The sequence below is a fragment of the Lepisma saccharinum genome, chromosome 7, assembly GCF_977018435.1.
Source record: "Lepisma saccharinum chromosome 7, izLepSacc3.1, whole genome shotgun sequence".
Classification (NCBI taxonomy): domain Eukaryota; kingdom Metazoa; phylum Arthropoda; class Insecta; order Zygentoma; family Lepismatidae; genus Lepisma; species Lepisma saccharinum.
Window position 1 is genome coordinate 51511869 of NC_139235.1, and position 20700 is coordinate 51532568.

Genomic DNA, 20700 nt, shown 5'->3' on the forward strand with positions numbered 1-20700 from the left:
CTTCCCTTTTTTAGGTTTCCTCTCCTCTTTCCTATTCCCTTTTTCTTCTATTTTTCTCTTCTAATTTGTCGGGTTTTTTTTCTTTATTTTCATGATTTATGAGGAAACCTTACAAATTGTATACCACCACGGAATGATGACTTAAGGCATCAAACTGGGATGGCCAACATATCCCTCTTGGAATAACATGATATATATACGTCTATTTTGGGAAATACTTCAACCTGTCAGTGTACATCCGGACTCTTTCTTCATTGTCAGCTCCCCCCCCCCAAAAAAACACAAGTGCTACGCAACAGGTATCTTCATCTTATTACGTATAGTGCCAAAACAAGCGCCTAATCTGTGATCTATCGACTCTTTATAGGCGTCTACAGTAATATTTTTTTTGCAAATGTAATGTTATGTATTTTCTTATTTGTAATTATTAAGTGTTTTCATATGGTTGTTCATTCTCATTTTAAGATTGCAATCGTTTCATTCACGTCCATTTTTACAATCATCTTTATTGTATTTATTAATTATATTTATTGTGTTTCAATTTATCGCAAGTTTTATGTATATTAATGATGTTGGCTGCAATTGTCAAAATGTAATAAGTTTTTGGGTGAAATATTTTTTGGCAGTCATTTGTATGTAACATAACAGTGTATGTATTTGGCTTATTTATTGTGAGGTTCTTATGGTTTTTTCAGAAAGGTCATGAAGTGGTTATTTCATATTTATCTATTTTATTCTTTAGGGGTTTGATTATATTATGGTGCTCTTGGGATTATATTCTAAAAATTTTGATTGATTCTGTGCCTTTTCGGCGACCTTCTTGTTTGCGCCAGTGGGGGGAGTTTGTGACGATTTTCTGCGCGGATCGTAATAAAACTGTATTACGTTAAATTTCCGCGTAGAAAATCCGCACATTTCTCCTCATAATCTTCGGTACGCTTTGCGTCAGTGTTATCGGATACTAGTTGATCGATTGACCGCCAGAGGTCACCAGTGGCATTTCTTCTGTTCTGCGATCACGATCGACGAGAGAGAGCAGTTCCGAACCAGCTTGCGAGTCGTAAAGGAGTTTTGGTGTGACGACACGAACTTGGAGAGAAGCAGCGACTCGCGGGACTAGACGTAACTCTCCGTCGTCGATTACAATTGGTAATATGGGATTACCTTTTTTCTTCGAACAATACGAGAAGCTGTTCCATTTTTGCATCGTGTGATAATAAGACGTTAAGCTGCTGGTGTTTTTGGACGAACGAAGCCAACCAACGGAGATGATTAAGCGAAGCATTCTTTGACCATTGACCAGTTTGATCGTCGTTTTCTTCCTTCCCGGAGTGCAACCAGAACTATGAAGGTGCGATGGGACAAGTTGGAGAAGGGAAGATACGAGTAACAGGACAGCATATTTGGTACGTGCATGGAGACGACCCATTGGAAGGCGTTCCCCCTTTGATTCAACAGTGGTCAGCTCTAATTAACCATGGTGTACGATTGTTCAAATTATCGAGGTATGTACTTTACGACCATTTTTTTATAAGTGATTGTTAAGTTGCATAAGAGCATCAAACAAAAAAAAGATAGGGGTTTGTCTCAAAAGGAATAAGGCACGTGTAATACTGCTAAAGATTGACCTTTGTAGATTTTAACGATATCGTTGTATACGTTATTCTGATGTTGTCAGTTTTTTTTCTATTTTTATTGTATTATCTTCCGGTTAAATTGTTAAAAGTTTTGAAGATTTGTTGTAGTGGGGGTTAGAAGAAGAAATTGTTACAGTTATACAATGTACATGTTGTTGATGGAAATACTAACCATTCTTCGTTGCGAGTTTGGTGTAATAAATTTTGACTAAGTGTCGCAAATTAAATATTGCAGTATATATTTATCCCCACTCAAAGAAGAAAACTGTACTTTAGGTTATATACTGATGAAACGAGATTGTGAATTATTCTGGGACGGACTCGTGGTTGTATTTACTCGTTAGTTTAAGAGTTAAGTTGGTCATAGCTTCATATATGTATTTTTGACCTTATTTTTAAAATATCCTTGTTCAATGGATCGCATGGTGCCGTTCAATTTGGATCTCGTCAGAGACTGAGGTGACAGTACAAAATACTCGTCGTTAACCTCCAAACCGTGACTTTTGTGACTGGTTTGTTTTTTTTCCTTTTTTTTATAGCGTACATGTAACTAGTTCTTTCCACGGACTCTTTGCGCGCCTTCTAAATTTTGATTACTATTATTATTATTACGTACGCAACCTCTCAGTTACACTACACATTAGAGTCCTGGTAAATTTATTTCATCTGAATATTAGATTTAAATTACATTACGGACTGTTGGATTTTATGTTATGTAAACCTTTTACCGATAAAAGTAGATGAATATTCTGCACACGAGGACATGAGATTTTCATCGCTAAGAGAATGCTGAAGGATGGCAGTTCGATGCCCGGAAAAGGAAGAGAAAGTTTCCTTATAGATGAAAAATGGAAAAGCCATATTTAAAGTCGGGTCGTGTGATCGAACGATAGAACTTTTGAAAGCCTTTGAAGCTGAAATTCGGCAGTGTCGAACCGAGTACTGCAGACGTCCCAGATTCAAGGACTAGGGGACTAAGGAGCCGGGAGTTCTTCGGATGGACCGAGGAGGAGGCTGAGTCGACCCTAGAGCGGGAGCCGGACATGTTCTTTGGAAGGTGGAGGAGTTAAATACGTCTGCACCTGGGAGCTGTACTCATGACCAGATGACCGAGATGTCCAGGAGGTTCCAGGATTCCCGGAGGAAGAAACAGTGTGGAAATAGATATTTAGTGCAGTGAAATCGAGACTCTTCTTTTCAGTGAGACGGTTGTGTGGCGTGTAGTGAAAATAACATTTTCAGTGAACTTTTCTTTCTTTTTCAGATACAGTGCTTAACTTTTTATATTTTTATATTATTCCATGTATAAATTCCACGTGTTTCGAACGTTCAAAAGAAAAGGCGGGCAGTTTAGCTGTTAAAAGATTAAAAATTTTGAAAAAAGGGCCGTTGGCAACAGACGCCAACCAAACATATATAAACTCCCAGATGAGAGTAGGGGAGGTCGGCTGTTGGAACTGAGACTTGGAAGGGAGAGGCTGTTTTTTGCTTCGGTCAGCTAGGACCGGAGGACAGATCTCCCGAAACGGATGCTGTAAGAGATTGGATTGCCGGGCAAGCTAGTGCCTTGGTGTCCAGTTTACAGGTAAAAGGTTGGTTTGTACTGGATGTTATTTTGAAGTAATTACGGTGCGCCGGGCAGCCTAGTGCCTTGTCACCGTGGAGGTTGAGAAATGTACACGTCGGGCGACCTCGCGCCTGGTAAGACGTTTTCTTGGAGTAACGCGAGTCTACCTTGTGACAAGCGTACTCCACATGTAATTCATGAAATGTAAAGCATCCAGTTACAAACAATAGAGATTTTTCAACATCAATGGCCCGATAATTAGAGAAATGAACGTTCGGATACGACATGTATAGACTTCAAATTTTACGTTAATTAAACTATAGAAAATATCCAAAATTTCCGTTTTTTATTTCACAGATGCTGGGCAAGGTAATTTATCCCCCTATAGCAATAAGGTTTCGCAAAGGTTATCCGTTGTCTCTTGTAGTTAATTATATAATTATGTTGACTTGTAGCAACCCACGTGCATTGTCGTACAAAGAAAGATACCCCTAGACAAATCTGAGCCGAGTACGAAGTGCACCAAACCTCGAGTGCGGAGGTAAAGTGTGGGGGGGGCAGGCTAGTAACAGACTACAGGAGCAGAGGGAAATTAACTTTGGTTCTTCGTCTGCGTGTGTCTGAGTCGCTCACACCCCGCAGTTGTTGGAACGTAACAAATAAGGTGCATAAAATATTAATCAGCAATTTCACTTTTCGTCAATTATAATAGGCAATTATAAGTAAACAACATTATTTTTGCCTATTGCAATTGCATCTAACTCCTCCTTTATTATTCAAAAAATATTTAATTCTTTATCTATTTCACAATAATTTTCTTGCCACGGAAGTTGTTTCTATACAAATTTTATATTTTTAACTACACGTAAGCTAGATAATGAATACGTGTTGTTATACATATACATATATAATGGCGCCCACGGACAACAGATTCGTTATACCTATTATACCTATATTCGTTACCTATTCCTGTAATAATAACAATACAATATTAATTAATTTACATTTAATTGATATTATTTTAATTGAATGTAATGTAATTATTGTAATTTATTTTATTATTATTATTATTATTATTATTATTATTGACACATTTGGTCGGACCCCCATAAATTAATTCTTTCACGTTATTAAATCAGGCGTTCTTGTTGGGACAGGGGCAGAGTGGAAACACAGTTTCAATCACGGGTGCCCATCCCCCCCCCCCAAGATCTATGACGCACTCCCCTCCCCCGAAAGATAGAACATTTGCCCAGTCTCCTTTATGCCAAATTATTTACTCCAATTATTTTGGTCAGACAAAATTTAGGGAACAATATAATACTGTCATATTTAAGCAATATATGGTTACTTTAGGTATTGTTTACAATATAGACATTTACATGTATATTAATTTGACATTGATTGAAATAACATTTTACATAAACGATGACGTTGCAAAGTTGTTGCAGCAAACTTATTGTTCATTTCGTCATTTTGCACTACTTTTAAAATATCGGACTCAAGATGAATAGTGTTTTCAAAGCACGCCCCCCCTTCCAAACCGACCCAAGGCATAAGAGGTAGTGTTGCCCACGGGACGAGACGGGACAGGCTTTTAAAAATTCGAGACGAGACGAGATTGATCATGTGTCCCTTTGACAAACGAATATTTTCGAGACGAGACAGCATTTCACAGCATTTGCACGAGACGAGACAGGCCAAAGTCTCGTCTCGTGGGCAACACTAATAAGAGGTGGTGTTTCATTTCAACCCCATCGTCGCGATCACCCACAGGTAGGTTGAAAAACTGTACATAATAAACATGTCTAAAAATCAATAAGAAATCAATCAAACGAAACGATCTACCCCATTTTTGTGTGAATATATAGGTATAGAATTAATTGGTATCTAAATTATAAAAGTTTGCTCCTCCCCAAACTCCCATGACACATTGTGGGCATCCCTGGTTTCAATGAGCAAGCTGTTATCAAGAAAAAATATTCAGCTTGGTGTATTACGTGCGCTGTAAATGTTTGTTTGCGTTGGGCGGTAACTCCACACATACGCGCGCGCGCGCGCGCGCGAAAAAACATTAATTCGATTAATGAAAACAGATTAATTTTCAACGAGGTTCAAACCTAAATTAAAAAAATCCTTAAACATGAGAGTTTTCTTTATTTTACAAATGAAGGTTCAAATTTGAAACTATGACGGTATTTGTATGTAGCATACTGTTTTACACTGTATTCAATCCTCGAAATGGCATTGTGCAAAAGCTTCAGGCGCGGTTGGCCCTATAGCGCACAGGATCAGTGAACCCCCAGTAATATACGATAATCACCTCGAGAATGAACAATAAACAATGTCTTTACATTTTCACATTATTTCGCTAAAAATTCTACGCAATAAGTCATGTAATACGGTGAACTCTTTTGCTGAGAAGAAGAAACCGCGATTCGGCCGCCCTGATACAGACCCTCAGTTGAACCCCCACAGGACAGCTCTTGCCATTGTGAAAGCTTCGTGCGGGAGCAGAAGCTCGAGGAGGGTATAGGACAAAATACATGGAAGATGAGATTTGCAGAACCTATGTTCAACCCAACGGTCATGCGCAGTTCGTTCTCTCGCAGAAGGCGCGGGACAAGGCTCCGATCTCGCTGCTTCCTCCCTTCCAGTGTTGCTGTGTGCGGTTCAAGTTTGAAGCGCACACATTACATATTCAATATTCTCTTTGTATCATTTTTGTACTGAACTTCTTGGAATAAATGCAAAATTGTGGCAGAGATGGATGAGTGGAAACAAATAAAAGCTGGAATTAGATGCGATGAATTAAAATAAAGGAGATACATTACCAAAATAGCTCGTGCATGCATTCAGAGGTTTTTCCTTAAAGGTGGAAACACTTCGGGTTCGCGAAAGAGAAAGAATGGCGCGAAGACGTGACTCGCTGTCGCTCGGTGTCAATCGTCTCAAATTTGTTAGTTTTTGAAGTGCTTGGATACTTGTTGGAAAGTATTAAGTGATGCTGCGAGTGAAGCGAGGGATGGACTTTACCTAGGTTATGTCACATGATGCAGTGTAGGCGTTGCTGTCCGCGCAGGTAAGAAATGACCGATAGAAATGCACATAATTAACGTAAACGAACTTCCTTGTCCACTGAAAAAAAGCGTGTGCTGGTCGACCAGCCCCAAATTTGAACAAAGCTATCTTGTATCAATGAAAGGGTCTCAGGTTCGATTTCTAGTATGCACATGCCATTAGTTGCCATTTCCCTTTAATAAATGTAGGACCAGTTCTGATTAGTCGGCATGGACGTCCGGAAGGGGAAAAGGGAGCAGCCCCCCATGGAAATTGAATGTAAACCAAAAATTATATATTACACGCATATAATTTAATTTCAGTCACAGTAATTTTTGGTAATTATTATAAAAGCGTTGCAGTAACTTCAGACTGAAGGAGTGTTTTTTGCTCCTCCTGAGGAAAAAATATATTACTTGCCCCTACTTGAGGACGTCCATTCCAACAAAACTCAACTTTTTTCATAAAGGCACAATTTATTGTAGTTTCAGCCCTAAATTTATTCGCACACCCCTAATACAAAACCTTATACTCCCATATAAAAAAAATTCTGGACAAATCTTTTAAGCCCGCCCCCCATCCTTTTGTTAGGCGAAGGAAGTTTATTTTGCGGAAACTGAATATATGTCACATGACTTCAGTGAACCCCCGGGTAAATAATGCACGAGCCGCGCCTGAAAAGCTTCATGAAATTGTATTTCCAATTGCGAGTCAAGTACTACCAGAGCAATCAACGTATCGCCTCTTCCACATCAAGCGGTGTTCTTCAATTAGTGCCTACATCGTCCGCCAGATGGCAAGCGATGTTATGTTTGGCAGTAACGAAAGTCATTTCCAGCACAGGTTTCCGACCTAAAGCAAATTGAACCAGTGAAAGGGTCGCCAGAACAACCGCGAAAGAGATTAAGCACGAAAGGGAAATTTTCGGGCTTTCTCCTTCGCATTTATTCCATTCTTTTTGCTCTAGTTCTTTTCGCGTTTAATCTTGTGTTACGTTTCGCGGTTGTCTCCTGGCGCAGTGGTAGCGTCGTCGCCTTGTAATCAAGAGGTCCAGGGTTCGATACCAGGTGGAGGCACACAGTGGTTCGGCTCCCACTTTAAACTGTAGGTCCACTCCCAAGTTACCTTACTGTGCATAAAGTGAACTTAAAACATCAAATCAATCAATCCCTACCGCTGTTATTCTACCACCCCAAATTGAGTTTCCTCCGGGAGGAAATGGTGCCTTTTTCCCAACCTAAGCATCCATACCCCTAGTTTCGCCCCCACCTTTCAGCGCCCGTGACGTTACCCTGTGCCCATAGGTGTGCGCACGGGGGGGCAAGGGAGGGCAATTGCCCCCCCAATCATGGACGTCGCATTTTTTTTCCACGGAGGGACAAGCAAGGTATTCCATGGGGTATGTTACCCCGATAACAGTATTGCCCCCTCAAAAAACACCACTTGCATTTGAAATTATCGCATAAATGTAAATTACTATGTAAAGTAAAAGTAAAGTGTTCCCCTGTGCTTAGCACCACGCCATGAAGGCGTATAGGGGGTGTGAGGGTAACGCCTATGACTGCAATCAAATTATACGTGTGAATATATACTTTTAAGTTGACATTCTATTTCTAAGGGGGAGGTATGGCCATCCTTGCCCCCCCCCCCTTTCCAGAGGTTCATGTCCCTACATTATTATACCTTCACCTAGAAATTTAGTGTAGAGGAAATTTATCGCCGTTATTAAAAGAAATTATACTCTTAAAGAGAATCAAGTATTTTCAAGCGGATTAAGTTCAAAACAATTACGGGGGTGGCGCAACCACAGGGGCAAATAGGCATTTTCCCTCCCCAATCTTGGACGGAAATCAATTCTAGGGGGCCAAGGCGGTCAAACATTGAGGTAAAAGAAAGCAAAACTAGTAGAATCTTCGATGCTAAAAAGACCATGTCAGTAAATTTAAATGTGTATGTTATGCTAGCAAATTCATTTGAAAAGCTTCAAAAATGAAGAAAATGCAATAACATGGCAAAAAAACATTGAAAAAATTACCTACAAGTCAAAATCTTGTGAGGCAGTGGTCGAACTAAAGTTCATTTCATCGCTCGAATCTTTCGGGGACCCGGGGCCACAGCAGCCAAACATGGACTGACTGGAAGCGGGCCTCTCAAGGTCAAGATCAACGTCTTGTGTAGGGTTTTGTCTATTTGCGAGTGTCAGTCCCTTTATTAGGACTCTGACTCAGAGTTGTCTAAGATTTGTAAATGGCATGTTGGGTTGAATTATTCGCATCTTTACATGTCCTTCACACAACTGTCACAGTAATTGACTATTTTGTTTATGAATCTTGGTTGGAGTCGCTGGCTTCACATCTGAAGATCCAGACTATCTGGATTGTTACGATGTTCCTTCTTTCCAGTGAATTCATTTCCTACTTTCTGAATGTCTTTCGTAAGGAATGACGGTTTTCATTTATTGAGATCGTTTTTTAAAGTCCACTTTGTGCACAGTGAGGCTAATCGGGACTGGACCTACAGTTTAAAGTGCGAGCCGAACCACTGTGTGCCTCCACCTGGTATCGCACCCTGGACTCCTTGATTACATTGCGACGACGCTACCACTGCGCCATCGGGGAGGCCCCGGAAAGACGTTTTGACAGCAACCTCAATGATGACTGCAACAGCATGCGCAAAGAACGGACTTGGACGTCTGCGGTTGGCTTGTCCAATCATGTTGATGTTGAGTTGGATGGTGCGGTTGTGCTGCCTAAAACTTCCTTCTTCCCTCACCAAGGGCCGGACTGGTACTGCCCTATACGCTAGTCCGGACCTGCCTCAACATGAAATCATGTAGAGTCTCCTGATACAGGACATCTGATATAATTGCTGATTGATTGATTTAGTATATTTTACTTCAATTTCTGCCACTTTTGGCTAATTGCGAAGATGGGGATGAGTGATGATATGATAAAATTGATGAATGGACACTCACAAACATCCATGCCCAGGCCAGGATTCGAACCCGGGATCCCTGGTGTCGTAGCGCGATGTGCTAACCAGTCCGCCACGGGAACCGGTTTCATATCATTTCATTTGGTATCTATCTGTCTGCTGCCGCTATTATCCACAGTACTTTGTTGTGCACTGACTGAAGTCTGACTAAATGGCTTGGAGCACTGTGCATCCACCTTACGCATGCGTAGGTCTGGAGTGTCCGGATCAGAGCGTGAAAGATGTTGAGCCTTAATTAGCCATCGACAGCGATTGATTGCGTAAGATTGGGATATAGTTGTCGTATCCGACGATTACCCCGATCTGCTAACTCCATGATGTGATCTTTGAATGTGAGGCTCTTCTCTATTAGCAGGCCAAGAGCTGGAACACTATTTGCGTTTGAAATCTGGTTACCATGGAGTTGTAAGGCTGGTTGGAACCGAGGTCTTCTTTGTGTGAAGAGCACTGCCGAACGTTTATTCGTGTTCACTCGGATCTCCACCTTGTTGCCCCTTCCTCGTGGGATTGAAGTGAAGGTTTGTACTTGTGGTGAACACCGCAGTGTCATCCGCATATATTGCCAAAGTTCTATGTCTGTTAGTAGGGATATCTGCTGTGTATAATGCGTACAGCAGAGGTGATAAGATAGAACCTTGTGGGACTCCTGCCGTGATTGGTCGTGGCGTTGACGTTGTTCCGTTGAAACGGGCAATGAATTTCCGGCCAGTCAGGAAAGAGTGAAGCATGCATGCATGCATCGGCGGAGCGAAGCCTTGTCTGTGGAGTTTGTATATCAGGCCTTCATGCTATACCCTATCGAAAGCTTTTTGGAAGGTGTAAGCTGCCAAAACTGGGGGAGGTGGGCAAAGACAGAATATTTCACCTTGTAGATATGATTTAGCATAGTGCGGGGGCAAAAGTGGCGAAAAGTGGGGGTGGGCAACTGCCCCCATCGCCCCACCTAATCGCCGCCACTGCTGTTATACTATCTGCGACCCTCAGAAATTGGGTTTCGGTGCTGTGTTTTGTGCGGAATCCATGTTGAAAATCTGGTAATATTGTTCTTCTGAGGACAGCACTCCGAGAGATTCTTGTCGATTACAAAAAATCTCATCAATTAAAAAAAAGGGGAACCCCCGAAAGATGCCCAACCGCCACCGGCATGCATTCAGGCGTATGCGCTTAACGCCCTGATGCCTTTAAATCAAAACCTATGTATCCTCGAATTGTGTTTCCCCCGTTTCTCTTCTTCATTATTTGTTTCATTTAATTTTGATTTACAATAGTTGATTAGTTTATCATATGTGGTGATTTGGGTTATTTGATTGCGTCTGAAGTTGTCCCGGTATCCAGGACAAATTCATATATTTGATTTTACAATATAGCCGCGGTAACTCAAGTCGTTATGACGTTTGACAACCATGCGAGAGGCCTGGGTTCGATCCCCACCCGGGATTTTTTTTACTTGTTCAAGCGACTTCGGCATCCAACCAACGTCGTATAAAGTGGAAAAAACCCTAACTCCACACTTTCTATTCGCCTTCATGGCGTGGTGCAAAGCACAGGGGAGCACTTTACTTTTTTACTTTTCTTTTACAATATAATAGCTTTTACAATACTTAAGAAGAATATATAATATTAAAAAAAGATGAGGTAAAGAACACCTTGATGGGCTAACAATGAGAATTGTGTTAAGTGTTAAAATATGTTGAAGAAAGCCAAAATACACACCATTGTGAAGAGTGTAATTACAATCGGAAGCAGCCGTATATGCAATTGTATGAATAATTTGTTCAAAATTAATATTTTATTAATATACTGTATTAGTCACAATGTACGTATATGAGGTGACAGGTGCATTGCAAGGCATTGTTTGAGTGCTTCCCTCTTAACAGTTTTCCAAAATATTGGACTTTCCTACCTGATATATGGCTTTGCTTCCCTGTTCGCTCCACTTATCACTGTTACGCAAGAGAAAAAAAAGGCAGCAGGAATACATGGCGGGGATATTTTCTGGATGTAATCATGTACAAAAACGGCTATTTGGTTTAAATAATTTACTGTGAAGCTTATATGGGTCTCTGTGTGGGTTGGCACGGTTACAAGCTGGTTGGCTGGGGGATGTCCTCTCTGCCTCAAGGCGCTCACACTGCTTTACATGTGCGTTGCAAATGCTTCAATAATCCAACTGTGTGAACTACGCCCTGATACGTTGTTCCCTGCGTCACTTCGAAATCATTTGTGGAGCTACGTTGTCCCTCAACCCAAATTCACTCTTGGAGTAATCTAGTGTGGTTAGTCCTTCACCTAAAGTTATTCTTGTCGGCCCCAAATATCGGTAGCCCCGCCTTTTAGGGCCCCTATCTTTTCTAGCCGTGATCTATAATAAAATGTCTAAAATTTGTTTTATTTTATTCAAAAGTACATTTTTTTAGCAATATCTGGAACAATAAAACAAGGCACACGTACACGCACGCACACATGGTTTCATTATGGGCACAATACGTAGATATTACTACTGCGGTATTTAAGAGTTTGTTTTCTAGTTACATGATGACACGAATGTTACCATAAGTGATATAATAATGTTGGAAGATTTCATATTAAAATAAATTAAATTTCATTTTTGTCTACTTCCTTACAGTGCACCGCGGTGTAAGAGGTGGCTTCTAGTAAGGCACCCAAAGGTCAACCTCACTTCCCCGTAGTGCACCCTGGTGTAGTGTTTCTATTTTAAATGTACAATGTCTGGTCAGTATTGTAACTAATACTATCTGCACCCATCCGCAACTTTCAGTTGTGCGCCTCTATCATTTTTATGACAAAATATTTTTTTTTCCTAAAATACTAATGCACGCCTGAAAATACAATCATATAACATGACTCAATCTAAAAACTGGTATGAAAAGTTAAAGACAACAGACAAACTGCAAAACATTACATACTACAAATGTATATGAAAAGACACTATTACTACAAAAATTACGATGTTACATGCCCAGTACCAGTGCTCTGCGTTCTTGCGTTTTTTGATGGAAGCAAATTCTTGTGCTAGTTTGGTCAAGTCCAATTTTCGAGCCCGATCCCTTTCGATGCTTAACAGCGCCAGTCACTCAATGTCACTCTTGTCATTGTGCTCTCAAGTCATATTTGATCAATTTTAGCTTAGAAAACGACCTCTCAACTGACGAAGACGTCAAAAGTAGGATCACATACAGCATATAAGCAGTGTATACATCAGGAATGCTACTAGCCAGAATTTTGTTTTCTATCAAGAAGAATGCTGCAACTTCGCTGATGTTCGACATGTTCTTCTTTTGATTTCAGTAAACCCTACATTCCGAAAACAAACAATTTCTGTAGCTATAGCTACATCAAGATACATCTTCTTCATATTTCTCCCAGAAATTAGCAACGGATTCGGTGTGTTTCGTTAGAGCTTTCTTTGATTTCTTTCATACTCTGAAATCTATTGTTTACTTCATTTACTAGAATATCTAAAGCACGGTAGAAAAGCGTTTTTCTTGCCTGTCGTCTACCCTTCGGCGACTTCGACTTGAACTATTTAGCTAATAAAGGTTTTCTTCTAATCTGGTAAATTCACTTTCTACTTTTCTAGTGATTAACATTTTCTGTTGGCAGTTGTAGGCGCATAAAAATATAATATCTTTGATTGAAAATATATTATAACGCCGAAAGGAAAACTATGGTCAACTATGGGTCTTTCTTAATTTATCGTCCTTACTGCGCCCCAGAAGCACGTGCGCCCCCGGCACCGTGGGGGTTGCGAGGGTGTTATTTACACCACTGTGCCTGGTCATGCTCTTCCCTGGTCCTACTCCTGCCACTTGCACTTATCTGTGATTATACTCTGTAGGGATGTTTTGTCCTGTGAGTGCTGAGTGCCCTTTACAGCTTCAGTTTTTAATAGATAAGGAGATTTTATCTTTGCAAACAGTATAGCTACGTAGTTTCAGGTCTTCTTAAGCAATGAATGGGTTTTAAAAATTGGGTGATAAAGCGGGCCTGCCCTGAATTTCGTTTTAGTTAAAGGTCTTATCCCCGTATTGCGTGACGGCCAAAAATACCCTATGTGCTGATATGTCGCATAATACCAGAATCAATCAATCAATCAATTTTCTACTTCCTTATCCTTATTTGACTCCATGTCACCATCAGAATGTTAGGGGATTTCCACTAGGAACGCCCTAGATGGCGCTGAACTGGCCGCCGGACTGTCTGCTTGAATAGTTTTGAGGAATAGGGCATAATCTAATTGCAACTGGCTTTCCTCGGCTGAATTCTGTGGAACAGCCAATCAGAGAGAAGTTCGGCCATGCGAAGATAATCTGTGAGTTTGCAAAGGAAAGTTTTTTTTGTCTGTGGTTTCCGAGTGTTGGTTGTTTATGTTCGCTTCTCGATAAAAGCAAAAGTAACAGACATAATGTGCGTTCGTGTTCAGTTCATTAATATTTAGGTATTTATGCAAAGCGATGAGATTTGTACGTGACAAATATCATTAGCCGATAATGAAAATCCTTATTATTCTAAGTGTATTAAATGTTTGATATTAAGTTGAATAATATCTATACAAAGGCTGTCGCAGAGAAGGTGAGACTAATTCCTGTATAGGAAAACAGCGACCTCCATTGGCTAGCAAATGTACTAGGGTGAAAATCTGGTTCATTAGTTGCCGATTGAGACCAAAATGAGCGCAATTGGTCAAAAAGTCGTGACTACGTAGCAGTTAAAAGACAAGCATGTACATGGACCCTTCCAAGAATCAGAGTAGACGTACATCTTTTTCAAAATAGGCATCATTGACAGCTAAGCAAACGTACATCTTTTTCAAAATAGGCACCATTGACAGCTAAGCAAACGTCCATACGCTCCTGCCACTTTGTGAATGTCTTTGAAAATTCCTCGTCAGAATAAGAAAACTTGCACTGCGGTAATCACTCCTTTGTTCGTCATGAAATGACGACCACGTAAGGCGGCCTTTAAAAGTGGAAATAGCCAAAAGTCGCAGGGTGCAAGGTCCGGGCTGTATGCTGGATGCGGGAAAATTTATATTTTTCTCTTCGTCGCGTAATCCTGAAAAGCCCGCGCGGTATTCGGGCGTGCGTTATCGTGGTGCAATATGAAGGAGTTCTTCAAATGCGGCCTCTTATTTGCTACGTGCTGGCGCAGTGTCTCAATGACTCCTTGGTAATACTGTGGCTCTACTCAGTCTGTATTGATCTTCATGTGCCTGTTGAAACATTGCGTATGTTTCCGCAGCACTTTTCCCTAAACGCCAACAAAATTTTATGGCATGTTGCTGTTCATCATGAATACTCATCGCGAAAAGCAATGTTATACACAAAAACATGGAGAGGTAAACGAAACACGTTCCACGTAAATCAACACAGCTGCTTACTAACGTGGTTTCGCAACATGTGACAACTTGCTACGGAAACAGAATGAGTGCCGAAACCATAGGCAGTGTTGCCAAGCCAGGAAAAAATCTGTCTCACCTTCTCTGCGACAGCCTTTGTATATATGAATGAATGAATCCTGCGAATCTCATGTAACATTATGCATACCCGAGTTCCCTACAAAGCTTGTTCAGTACGCATTGATTACCTTATTCTCTTTGGAGCCAATTTGTAGTCCACACTTTCCTTTTTTAATTTTAAATAACAGCAGTAATTTTCCTACAACGTTCTTCAAATCGCTCGTCCATCTTTTTAGATTGTCTGCTCAAAGTCTATCGACAAGTACGGTAACAAGTGTCGTGTGAGGCGAAAACTAGCAGATGGGTAGCCAGTAAATCGGCAACTAGGACATTTCTACTGGAAATCCAGTTCCCTGTGATTCGGGCTTAAGACGAGATTCAGTAATTTAGACGATGCCGACAACGAAGCAATCGTCTTCCTTCAGGATACGAAAGGAAACTGCGATTGTTCTATTCCCTCACGCCTGGAAACAATCCTTCACGAGGCTGATCCTTGGGACGGTGCATAATGCGTATGACGTAGCTGATCACGGATGATCATGTCAAGCAGATGAACACGTGACATGGAGGAATCTCTCTCGTCTCTGCTCGATGATGCTTGGTGACAAGTTGAAAGGCGGCGCCTCTAATTACGCGTCAACACGGATCGCCGCGCTGAAGGATGATGAGGAAACAAAATAGATGGAAAGATATATTGAATGTCACCAGCAAAAACTTTCTTCCAGCTTCTTCCTCGTCTTCATAGCAACACGTGTCAGAAGCAGATAAGAACGCATAAACAAAAGTGTCAAGTGATCGACTTACAGCATCGCCACCGATGATCTGGGGTTTAACACTAGCATGCCCGAGAGGGGTTGTCAGGCCAACCGCTAATTTTTTTTTCAATTTTAAACTGTGAAAAGTTTTAGAAAAAAATAAATTATATTGTTCCCTAGTGTATTCTCAATATTCGGTATTACTTTTGTTCAATAAAAACATAAATGTAATGAAAATAGCAGGCAAAATGCACTTGGAGGGCTTATCAGGCGCCATCTTTGAATGCGTGTTATTCGAGACACTCGTTCTAGTGAGAGTGTACAATTGGTTGTTAATGTTGGTATTTTTTGTAAATATTATAATTAATAAATAACGAAACTTCCATGAACAAGAAAGCAAAAAGTACTTCAATAACCAAATGGTATCTTGATTTTTAGTTATTAAAAAAAAAGTGTGGGCCTGTAAGTTTCTTGTACGGTACGGGTAAGCTAGGGTTAATCCTAGCCTGGGTATGAGTATTCGGTTTCACTATGCCATTTTATCATAATTTATTCTAACCATGGAAATTAAATAAATGTGGTAGAGAATCATCGAAAGAAAATACGAAACACAAAGAAGGGAGAGAAAATCACATGAAAAATTTAAGAGCTAAAAGTAGTGGTGAGTCTATACTGATGCTGATGCAATTCATGTACCGATAACAGCCGATACTTTATCAGCATATTGGTCTTTAAGAGGTGGGCAAAAATGACGTGCGACGTTTTCATGGAGTCTAATTACCTTGGAATGATGCAAAATTTAACTTTCTTTTTATTTTGAAAAAAATATGGCAGAAAAATTGTATTTTTTATTACATGACATAGATGACATCTATCTTAATATTCTGATGTAATTCTTGAATATTCTAAAGTAAATTCATAAGTAAAGTCATGCACATAATTGGAGAATATTATTTACACACCAATATTGATCAATATTTTGAACAAACTTTAATTATTGCAATTTTCAAGTATCGGTATCGGTATCGGTTCAAAGTGGTATCCGCTCAGCCCCAGTTAAAAGGATAAATCAGAGAAGGGAGGGAAACTAAAAACACGATCAAAAAGTGCCCAGTTAAGGAAAGTGAGACAAATAAATCCCCCAATTGAAGTGATTACACCGTTTTTTTTTTCAATTGATTGTTGTCTTGATTTAATGATGAATGTTGATATCTAGCGTTTCTCATAGAAATTAGTTAACCCAATTATGCAATCGTTACAGGCTGAGGACTTGCATGCAAATGGATGTTCTTTATATTGAAAAGAAATATTTCAAAAATATTTTTCTTGTGCATTTTGATATAAATTTAACAAATGAAATGGCAATTTTTGCAATAAATGAAACTTTTGAATGTAAAATGCATATTTTTTAGATTTTTCCAGATGTTTTACTCTCTTTATCACCCGCACTACATAATGAAGGTGTACGCACCGGTGTGGTTTGTTATCAAGAAGGAACCATCGAAAACTGACGGAGCCCGACACCTCTAGAATTTGATCCACTTGTCCCGATTTCTCCCACACCACTTGAGAGATCTGATTCATAGGGTCATTCAACAAAACGCATTCTTCGCCCATCCTGAAAATCTCCTGCTGGCTTTAATAACCGACCAAAACCCAGAAATAAGAAGTCTTGGTTGGCAAAGAATTACGAAAGCAAGAGGATTGAAAAAAGGCAGAAGAATTCGCACTTTTGTTTTACCAAACATCAATTTTAATGCAGACCAATACTATGACATGGTTGATTGGGCTTCGTGCTCCCTTCACGAGCCTCCGTTGACCAATAATATTACAAATGAAGAAGCAGATGACTACATTAAAAACAAAAAATAGCAGAAATTCAAGACTTCCCCTGCCACACACAAGGAGTGGAGCGACTTGTGAAAATTATCACAGAGGCTGCTTCTTCCGTTTTCGGCGCCAGCGCACGTGATGGCTACATCAAAGCGAAATTGGAATCTAGAGAACATATGCCGACATTTCGAACAAAAAGTGACTATAAAGTTCAAGGAGAAAACTAGAAGAAAATCTTGGCCTGCTCCTTAATAAAATTATGTTTGCCAACATGGGTGGAGCTCGCAGTCCAGCCACCTCCTCGTGGTGTGCTCTGGGTTATTTTCAAAGCATAATAAGCTATGAAAATAAGCGAAGCGCTGGACAGTAATTGAGGAACTGTTAGCAATTAGAAAGTCAAAATATTTTATTTAGTCTTCTATATCGGAAAACTTTCGAATAAAACACAGTCGAAACCAATTGGAAACCATCAATAGAAAAAATGGAGTTTTTATCCTCAAATTGGCAATTTTTGAGCAAAAGCATACGTAAACAGCATGCAGAAAATAAGACGTGAAATAGCCTAATAATGACATTTTTGTGAAATTGTTGTGCGTGTTGCATAACCAAATCACTATCAAAACTTCAAGGTCGATGTGCGCCACCTAAACGACCTCCAAAAAATCGGAAAAAAATCAGACGTGTTTTTGGTCACAAATGGCCACTTTTCCGCACTAGCCACCTTAACATTTCGAAAAAAAGTTTTTTCGATACACCCTAACCCGCACCCTGGCCGTGCGGTGTAAGGCGTCTGGACTCTGGCTAAGGGACGCGCGCAGGTTCGAGTCTCCTGGGGGAAGCGTAACAACTTTTCTCTTTCGTGTAGGACTGGTGGCCACCTACCATCGTGAGGAAATTAGGGAGCAGCAAATGAGTAGCGTAACCCGGTCATGGAAATCTACAAGAACGACTGGAGGTTCGGTGCCGTGGTCGAAGCGCACAGTGGTTGAAGCACACCTGACTTCGTGGCCTTGACTGAAGGTTAGGTTAGGTTAGGTTAGGTATGTATAGTAATATACAAGTTGCTTGTACAGAAGAGTAACCCACGACCTAACCCACCGAATTTCCTTTGTGCGCTTCGCCCACCGAACTTCCCTTGTGCGCTTCGCCCACGTGCGTCTCGTCCACGGAATCGGGGGTTCATCGTGCTGACCACACTATACCAGTGTAATTTGCTGGCGATGTTACGGTATGTTGAAGAACTAGGAATCGTGGCCTAGTAGGCCAATAGTGAGATAACTTACCACAGTTTTCCCACGGAAGTCCAGGCAGCATAGTGAAGGTGTTGATGAGGTAGAAGAGAGTCCATGCTATGATTATGCAGTAGTACACATCCAGAAAGAACACGATGGTCATGGTGGCATAACCCACACCTGAAACAGAGGAATGTCATGTATAAGAAATAAAATACCAAAAACTGAACTACTGTTATCACATAGCATCAACTTTTTCTTTTCCATTTTTCATTTCTTTAGGTTCTGTTGTCGCCGCTAGTGAAAAGATAGTGCTTTCTGGCCATGGTCATAATAATAAATTCTCATCAGAAAATGCGTGTAAAATATACCGTTTTTCACCGCATAATAGTCGCACATTTCAAAACGAGGGGTGCCACCATTATGTGAAGGCTTTCTTTCTTTTCAACTGTGTCAGTATTGGCGGTACTTAAAAGACATTTATTACTGTTGCAAGATGAAGATGCACGGAATACTCGTGAATATGTGTTAAAACTGAATAGTCCAAATCAGGGTGGATTAATAAAATCATGAATTTTATTTTAAAAAAATCATTTTTGATGATTTTCTTTATTTAAATCGTATTTAAATTGGATTTTTTTTTAAAATCACGCTTATAATTGCTTACATGATTTTTCGTAGCATACATGTTTTTTATGTAGAAATGCTTTTCTGGTAAACAGCCCTGTAAAATATTTGTACAGTTTGATTAAAGAAAATTAAAACATATTTGTAAATATAAAATTTCTCTGTAGATTTCAAAAACAACAAAACATTCTGGATGTACTACATAATTTAAATTTAAAATATTTTGATATCTACAAAATCGTATTTTACATAATTCTATAAATTGTTTATTTAAAGTGATTTAAAACAGTGATTTTTTTCAAATCATCTGATTTAAATCTTGCTTTAAATGCCGATTTAAATCAGGTGGTCCAAATCGAGAAGCATCATTCCTTCATGACATTTTAAAGAACATTTTTCCGCTGTGAAATACTTAACACATTAGTTGTTTTTTTATTTGTGCATTACAGTCGAAATAATAAACTTGAGACAATTTTATGCAGTGTTGCGAAGTAAGGACTTCAAATATTTAATCTTCTGTGTCCGAAAATTCTCCGCCGATAACATTCGTTTGGTTTTCTCAAGCGCTGATGCGATGATTACGTGATGAAACGACTGAAAAAACAGGGTCTGGCGGCGATTATGCGATGAAATACGGTAATTTATTAAACCAATAATTACGTTATCTAGTTAATGACAATTAATTAATTTTTACATGTTGTGGCACAAAGAGTTATTTCAGTGTTAACGTTTTAAACTGAATATTCATTCGGGGCAGCTGATGGAATTTATGTATATATACTAGCTGATTGCCCGACGTTGCCCGGGTATTTATTTCTCCCAATCTTCTATTAGACAGGAAAATAATGAATTCTAACTATAGTGTAAAATGAACTTGGGAGTTGAACGGCATTGGTAGTGTCACTATTCATTTTAGCGGCCCCGAAAACTATGGATTCCACACTAATATCGGTCGTTTTTTATTATTTTTACATGTCACCCCTTCCCACCTCCACTCCTAGGGGTGCCAGGAGTGTCTTTGAGTTGAATGGCATTCGGAGTGTCACCCAGAAAATTATGGATCCCACACTAACATCGATCCCTAAGGGTGCCATGGGTGTCTTACCCCCACAGCATTTCTTTCCAGATTGTAAGTCATATGTGTGCCAAGTTTGGTTGAAATCGCTCCAGGCGTTCGAGAGTTATGCCGGAACACACACACACCCACACACATACATATGTTAGTCGGGGGGCAGGGGGGCCACAGAAGATTGTATTGTTAACATAGCCCGTGGCTGTACAGCCCTAGAAGGGTCTTGGCCCATCTCTCGACTGCCAGTCTCCCTCCCACAATCCTACCTAGAGGTGTGGAGATCTTCAACTGGTACCCATACAGCACACAAAGTTTCAGACATATTTCAGAAATATTACAATCTTTCATTAATGTTTCTAACATTCTGGTTTCGCGTTGACATTACAGAAAGCATCACATGAAGTCCCAGTTTTGTTTCTGAAACATTGCAATGTTATAGTTTCA

General features: G+C 40.0%; 1 protein-coding gene across 3 annotated transcripts in view; it reads right to left on the reverse strand.

Moving 5' to 3' along the window:
- Nucleotides 1-20700, reverse strand: part of LOC145989853 (sodium- and chloride-dependent GABA transporter 1-like) — a 271956-nt gene that overhangs the window by 86625 nt on the left and 164631 nt on the right. For all 3 annotated transcript variants that reach the window (XM_083125309.1, XM_083125311.1, XM_083125310.1), the window contains one exon: nucleotides 18609-18737. In XM_083125309.1, the coding sequence (XP_082981435.1) occupies nucleotides 18609-18737 (129 nt within the window). The remainder of the gene's footprint in view (nucleotides 1-18608; nucleotides 18738-20700) is intronic.